The sequence below is a fragment of the Crocodylus porosus genome, unplaced genomic scaffold (genome assembly GCF_001723895.1).
Source record: "Crocodylus porosus isolate Cpor-Errol unplaced genomic scaffold, CroPor_comp1, whole genome shotgun sequence".
Lineage (NCBI taxonomy): Eukaryota > Metazoa > Chordata > Crocodylia > Crocodylidae > Crocodylus > Crocodylus porosus.
In genome coordinates this window covers 76,638,140-76,645,587 of record NW_017728948.1, presented here as the reverse complement: position 1 = coordinate 76,645,587, position 7,448 = coordinate 76,638,140, and the positions used below count along the sequence as shown (strand labels likewise).

At 50.2% G+C, this 7,448-nt stretch overlaps 1 protein-coding gene across 7 annotated transcripts in view; it reads left to right on the top strand.

Annotated features, from left to right (window-relative positions):
- PTPN13 (protein tyrosine phosphatase, non-receptor type 13) overlaps positions 1-2,450 on the top strand; it is a 227,927-nt gene extending 225,477 nt beyond the window's left edge. For all 7 annotated transcript variants that reach the window (XM_019552792.1, XM_019552791.1, XM_019552788.1 and 4 more), the window contains one exon: positions 1,619-2,450. In XM_019552792.1, coding sequence (XP_019408337.1) covers positions 1,619-1,699 — 81 coding nt within the window. In that variant the 3' untranslated portion in view covers positions 1,700-2,450. The remainder of the gene's footprint in view (positions 1-1,618) is intronic.
- The last annotated feature ends 4,998 nt before the right edge of the window (positions 2,451-7,448 follow it).

Sequence of the window (7,448 nt, the reverse complement as noted above, 5' to 3'; positions counted from 1 at the left end):
GCCCCTTGCAACAGCCCCCTGGACCAGACCCATTGACACTGACACCCACCCCAGCAGGTAAGTGTGTGTGTGGGGAAGGGGTGGGGCAGGGCGGGGGAAAGGGAAGGTGCCAGGGGTGTAGATCAGGAAGGGGGGAGTGTGCCCAGTCCCAGGATCAGGCCCGGGGGGTGAGGGCAGGGCTGCCGCTCTGGGCCACACATATGCCAGCCAGCCTGACAGGAGGTTCGCACACAGAGGCTGCCACCGCAATTCTGATACTGCGCCCTGCACTACCATCCCACAGCCACCGGAATGGCTTTGTGGGCAAGTGGAGGGCACAGCAGCAGCAGTGCTGTGGCAACCACCGTGTGTGGGCACCATATGTGCCGCCTGGCTGGGGGGTGAAGCAGGGGGCTTGCATGCAGCAATATGCCCCACAACTGGCTGCATGGCTCCACAGTGGTGTGGGATGGTGGCGGCTGGATGCAGGGTGGGGGGGGCTTTGTGGGAAAGTGCTGCTGCCGTGGAGCCATGCCCTTCACCCCTGGATCCTAGAGGTAAGTGGGGCTTGGGGGCTGTGGGGCAGGTCTGGGGAAGATGGTTGGGGGCTGAGGGAGTGGGGGCTGCTGCTAGCCCCAGGTGGCACATTGCAACTGGGAGCAGGGCCAGGGGGTGAGGGTAGGGGTGCCCCTCTGCAGGGGCTTAGTGGGCAAGTGATATGGGAGGTAGTGTGGTGGCTGCCCAGGGGTGTGGGAGAGGGAGACTGGCATGTGGCCGGAGCATAGCTCCGTGGCTGACACTTCAGCCACAGTGAGGGATGGGGATGGAGCTGGGCTTGGGCTAGCACGCAGCAGCTGCTGCCACCTACTTGGACAGCCATGATGGCAATGACGGCCGCTGCCTCCACAGCCTCCCACTGCCAATGCGGAGCTGTGCCTGGAGTTGTGTGGCCGGCCACCAGGCAGCAGCAGCAGCGTGGTGGTGGCCCAGCAGCATGCAGCCATCCCCACCACCTTGCACCACGCCACTGCTGTCGACCGCACAGCTCCATGCACGGCTCCACAACAGCAGTGGGAGGTTTTGTATGCAACAACTGTCACTGCTGGCATGGGCAGCCCTACAGGCAACCGGGAGCAGCTTCCCATGCAAGCAGTTATGGCCGCTGCCTCCACAACTTCCTGCTGCCGCTGCGGAGCCATGCTCAGAGCTGTGCAGGCAGTGGCACTGGGTGGTGGGGATGGCTGCGTATCTATGTTTTTATGATTCTATGAAAAAGAATCTCCAGGAATAACCCCATATTGTATAGTATTATTATGATCAAATTGGAAATTTCCATATTTTTTTGTTCTTTATCTGTAAGAAACTCATCCTCCCTTTAATGGAGTGCTTAGAGAAAAAGCTCTCTAAATAAGGTCCAAGTCGTGGTGGTGTTTTTATTAGGAGTACAGTTCATTTATGAAGAAGAAATTCCTTAGCCCATTCTAAGTTTAAACTTTAAGTTGCATAATATTTGCTTGTTCCACTGCAGTATATTTTTAAGCTACATGAAATGCTGTTTAAATAAGGATCTTAGCAACTGTAATGTTTTTTAGGTAGTATGACCTTTGTTAATGTATTTCTGATTTTTCCTTTCTCACAGGATCAATACATTTTCTGCTATCAAGTTGTCCTGTATGTCCTAAAACGTCTCCAAGCTGAAGAACAACACAGAGGCAAATAAAATCCCGGAGGTTGAAGTACTTTTACAATAAGAAAGCAAGAGAGGCAGAGGGTCTTGCATATTTTGTTTGTTCTGCCAATATTATCCCAGCCCTTTTCTTCAATTTATATTCATCATTTGTTCTACAAGGACTGTCCTTCACTCCACTTACAGTATGTAGTACACAGAAAAAGGCAACACAATACAGTATTGCCCCTATTCCCAGCCAACCCACTCATATATAATGATGGGGTTCTTTGTATACGCTAAACACTATTTAATAGAGTTGCATTTTTGCAGCTTCCTTAATCTGTTATGACTTGCTGAAATAAAAATGTTTTAATAAAAAAAAGAATGATAATGTAATAATGCCTATGGCATGTACATGATTGTTTTTGGTATTTGTTTCTACTGCATTGGGGATGGGTGGGAAATCAAAGCAGTATTTTATCTTAGGTGGACTGTCTTACAGGGACAATTTAATGGTCTCTTTTAAAAGCTTGTTTATAGCAGAGCTATGTTTTTCACCATTTTAATACACTAAAGCTTATTTTGTAGGGGATACTTGAAATCAGTATTTAAGCTTATAATAAGACACCTATTAGCCTAAGAAAAAGTAGTGAATGTTTACTGTAACTATCAGTTATAATGTTTACTTCATAGAGTCTCATGTATATATTTATATACTTTTACAAAAAAGCTGAAGTATAAGGTGCCTGAATCTATGGTTGGGCGTCTCCACTGTGTAAATAAAAATATGCTTTAAAATTTATGGATCCGTAGGTGTGGTTTTATATCTATATGAGATGATAGCTCTGCCTTTATAACATACTCTTTACCAGACTATCAGAGCTACTTTTTGAGACAAATCTTTAGACTTCAATTTTGATTTCTATTCCTCCTCTTCTCATGTTGGTATATTGATTCAGCAGCAGAGATGAATGGCATTTCTGTTGGAAGAGTTTGCAAATGGACAGAGAAGAAAGTCTAAGAAAGGGAGTATTTCTCCCAAAAGGCTCAGGGAACCTGCTTAGTAGGGCTGTGCGAAACAGCAGTGTTCTGCTTCTTCATCTGTTTTGATTCAAAAACACTGTTCCATTCCCTTTTCATCGAAACTGTTTTCCTGTTTCAACATTTCGATCAGGCTGGGGAAGGGAACTCAGCCCAGCTGAGCTGAGTTCCCCTCCCCAGTGCTACGATTGTGCTGAGGAAGAGGGGAACTTAACTCGGCTTTGAAACTCAAAATGTTTCAATTGCCCTCATTTCATTTCAAGGCTGGTTTGAAGCCCTTCATTTCATTTCAATTTCGCTGTTTTGAGCTCAAAATGAGTCAAAACAGCATTGAAATGAAACAGCCAGTGAAATTTCGCACAGCCCTACTGCTTAGACACACATGAAAGTCCAGTCCTACACCTCAAATTTTGGTAAGTTTATGTAGACAAACTTCAGATATAAATATCCTACATAAAATGACCAGCATAGAGGCTTAGAGTCAGTTTGTGATGGCTGTAGGTGTTGTAGGGCTTGCTACCACTTTCCTGAGTTCATTTTCCTACAGGCGGTGACAGGGTTGACCTCGGCTTCAGATCACCTGGTCTACCAGGAAGTTGATCTTGTGTTTCTTGCCTGCCATGACTTTGATGAAGTTACATTCTAGGAGGCAATGCGCAAGGTGATCTTACCTGGTCTCAATCCCTGTTTTCTTCTGTGGGGCTCCAAACCTCCCGTTTACCCCAGCCTAGCTTCTCCAAATGGTGCTCAAAACCCTCTGCAGCCAGGTTGCAGTACTGCCTGTTAGTCTATTATTCTGTCCTCTACCACCAGGGTGACCTTTGGCTTTGGTTAGGTGCACCCCTTCCAGGGCTGGCCTTGGCCTGTACTCAAGTATCAAAAAAAAAAAAGGAAAACAAACCAACACCACCCCACACTGCTCTCAGTCTCCTTGTCAGGCTCAGTCCATGTCCCCTTCACCCAGGGTCAGGCTCTTAAATCCCAATCACAACAGCGAAATAAATCAATTAGTCCAGTCACTGTTCTGCACAGGCCTGCCCAGCTTCGTTGTGAACATTCACAGTCCCAATGGGATCTCTCCCATGTGCAGCAAGGCTGTAACCTGGAACAGCAGTTTCCTCAGGCCTCTCCTCCAGGTCCTCAACTGAGACACCACTCCGGAGATTATCAAAAACCATGTGTGTTCTCTCTTCCCAGATCCTCAGCTGAGGCTCCGCTCCAGAGATTATCAACAGCTGTGTGTGTACAGGCCTCTGCTTGCCTCCTGCTCAGGGTCACTCCCTCATCTCTCAGGATCCATAGCCGCTCCCCTCTCTGTGGCTTGCAGGGAACTGACCCCTCCTCTGCCCCCCTCCAGGGCTGGAAATACCTCTGGGCAGCCTCCCTCTTCCAATCCTAAGCAAGATGCTGCTCCAGAAGTGTAATGAATGTTTCTCTTCCCTTCCAGTCTCCAGCTGCAGCCCTGCTAGCCCTCTATGCTGTAAGTGTTGTTTGTTTTCAGTCTTTCTATCTGTTGCTGCAGGCTACTTTTCTTCTGACCTGCCCTGCCCAGCATGTAAGGCACCTCGGGGCTTTTGTTCGCTCTCTCTCACTCCTTCACACAGTTCTTTTGAATGTAAGGGTATCCTTACACTGATATTTAGGTTCAGCTCTAAGGGCTGCCTTGAACCAGTCCAAGCCACATGAGCCGCCTATCCCCATCTATATTCATGCCTTGTAGACCCAACTAAGGGCCACCCACTGGGTGCATCTACACATGCAATTAAAGTGACGCAGTAAATTCCAAAGTTGTTTGAGCCAGAATGAACTGCTCACACTTCACCTCACCAGGTCTCTAGTGCAGGGATGGGCCATTATTTGGGCCCGTGGGCAACATAGGCAGTTCTAAGGAGCTGCCATGGGCTGGTCAGCACCCTTCCCACCACCATGGCCCAGGGCCCATGTGCCCTGCAGCTCCTCCTCATCACCGCCAACAGCGCCCAGCTGACCTACCTTGCACCCATTTCAGACTTGCCCTTGCTGGAGCAGACCACCTAGAACCTGCATGCACTCCCCTAAACCTGGCCTGCCCCATGCCTGTGTGGCGGGCTAGCTGGCAGTGACTTAACCCAGGGGTTTTGAAAGGGCAAAAGATGATTGGAGGACTTGGTATTCCCTTTCCTCACCCCCCAGAGACTCACCCTCCATGTCCCCTGATTGACCCCTTGGGTCACCTGGAGAGGGGGATAAAAGGGGCAGCGGGGCTGACTCAGGGAAGACCAGTGAGGGACCACAAGGAAGGAGATTCAAAGAGCTAAGCCAGCGGGGTGGGAGCAGTTGCCCCAGAAGAACCTGAAGAAGTGGGACCTGCAGGCAGCAGTTGGACCCTAAGCAGCGCAGCATGCGGCTGGCAGGAGAGGCTTCCCCCTGGGCTCCAGGATTGCCTGCGAGAGGCTGTGGCCAGCAGGAGAGGCTCCCTCTGCTCCAGTAAGGATCTGAGCAGTGACCCGAGAGGTTCCCAGCTCTGCTTCCAGCTCCTCCAGTGAAAGGCCAGGCAGCTCAACAAGAGGCCAGGGCTCCAGGAAGGTCAAGACCCCTAGTAGCATACAGTAGTGCCAGCACTGGTGGCTGTGTGGTAAAGCTTCTGCCTACCATGTGGGAGATCTGTGTTCAAGTTCCCAGCTGTGGTGTCTTGGGGTGAGTAAGTTAACAGGGAGAAATTCCTCTGACAGTGGAAAGGGGCTATTGTGCTTTCTCCCCCTCCAGGTACCTAGGCCCTATATTCCTGGCATTTGACATCTTGTGCCTTTTATATTTCACCAACCAGTATTGTTTGTTCTGCTGTTTGGGTTTTACATTTTTGTTAACCCTGTCTTTTGTCAGCTGGATGAATATATCTGTGATTGTAAGTGTCTAACCTTTGTTGAATCCTGCCTCTCGGGGCATTGTAGTGTCCCCTATACCCCCTGGTTTATACCTGTTATGTTCTGAGAATTGTTCTCATTAAAAGGTATATGGTTAAGTCCCCATTGGTGGTCTGGCTCTGCTCTATAGGGGGAGGAGAGTCCCTACACCTCCCACAGCACTTGTGCATCTGCTTTGATCCCTTCAATTGGAGAGGGGGTACCTCTTGGAGTACCGCCTGGGTTACACCTGCACCAGACCACCTGCCCATGCTGAGCAGCTGCAGTGGCTGGGTAGAACACACTGCTGGGCCCTTCTTGAAGCCACCTGAAGCCCATGCCCAGGCTGCCCTGTGGCTCCTTTTTGCTGCTGTCACCGCTGCCTCCAGGTCGCAGAGCAAGGCAGCAGTGGCAATGCAGAGGAGCCACAGGGCAACCCAGACTTAAGCTATGGGCAGTTGCAGAAGGAAGGGCCCAGCAGTGGTGAAGGGGAGGGGCTGCTTCCCTCATCAAGCAGCAGCTGCTGACATCACTGCTGCTGCTCAGCCTGGGTGGGCGAGTCTGGAGCAGGCAAAGTGCATGCCAGGATCGGGGCTGGTCTAGAAATGATCCACTCTACTGAGCCAAGTTCAGATCGGTCGCAGGGCAAGGTGCGGTCTGGGCTGTGTGTATGTGTCCCCACATACATGTGTACTGCAGGGCTGGCGCCAGTGGCAGCAGCAGCTGGAAGGAGCCACCGCCACCTGGGCTGCCTAGAAAGGCAGTCTAGCTGCAGAACTGCCCCAGCCCCACTGTGTATCCAGGGGGCAGTGGGATATAGCACAAGCCAGATGGCACTTACTGTGGGCCAGACAAAATCCCTCTGCAGACCGGATTGTGCCCAGGGGCCATATTTTGCCCACTTCTGCTGTAGTGGCAAGTCACAGTTCTGCAGGTCAAAAACTGCATTAAGTCTTAATGTGCGATGGCTCTAAGCTCATTGTAACATTAAGATTGCTCAGCATTCCACAGCACTTAGTATAGCCTAAAGGTAACACGTAGCAACACCCTTAGTCTTTATTCTTTTTCCCTAAATAAGCTACCAGCACATGGTCTAGATAAAGGGAATTTTTCCTTTATAGACTACCAGGAAATTTGCCAAACCAGCCTCAATGCAGATATAAACCAGTTTCTAATTAAAGAGCTGTCTTTGTATGATACTGCCTTACTGAAGATAGGAAATAGGCACATGCTTTTAATAGAAAGAGGGGCCAAGGACTCTGAGCCCTGGCACTAATTCCTTCTGTGGTCACAAGCAAGCCCCTTAATCTCTGGGGTGGGGTAGGGCACTCTTATTAAAGCACTTACAGTGTCTTTTGTATCAGCGTCCCCACACTTCAAAATGGTGGCAGGGGCACTTTAACTAAAGCTCATTGAACACACTTTAGTTAAAGTGCCTCCCTTGCCATTTTGAAGTGTGGGGATGCTGATACACAAGAAGCATAGGCTGTTGGAGTGTCCTAATTAACACACTCCAGCAGACTCAGTTATGGGTGACTTCAATTACCCGGACATCTCGTGGGAAGATCACTCAGCAACTGAGACTCGTGGGAAGATCACTCAGCTTTGGCTTCCATGACCACAGCCCGCTCTTTGGCGAGAAAGGCAGCGAGCTGCTGGGAAGAGATGGCCTCCACCTCTCCCCACTGGGGAGGAGGCTCTTCTCAGCCAGGCTGGCTAACCTGCTCCACGAGGCTTTAAACTAAGCCTGCTGGGGGTGGGGGGACTACTGCCACTGCTGGCCCACTGAGCAACCCTTGCAAAGCCAGCAGACCAAGGCACTTAAGGGAGCCCACCCCTGCCCCAGCCCTGGCACAATCTGTGGGCAAGGCAAGAGC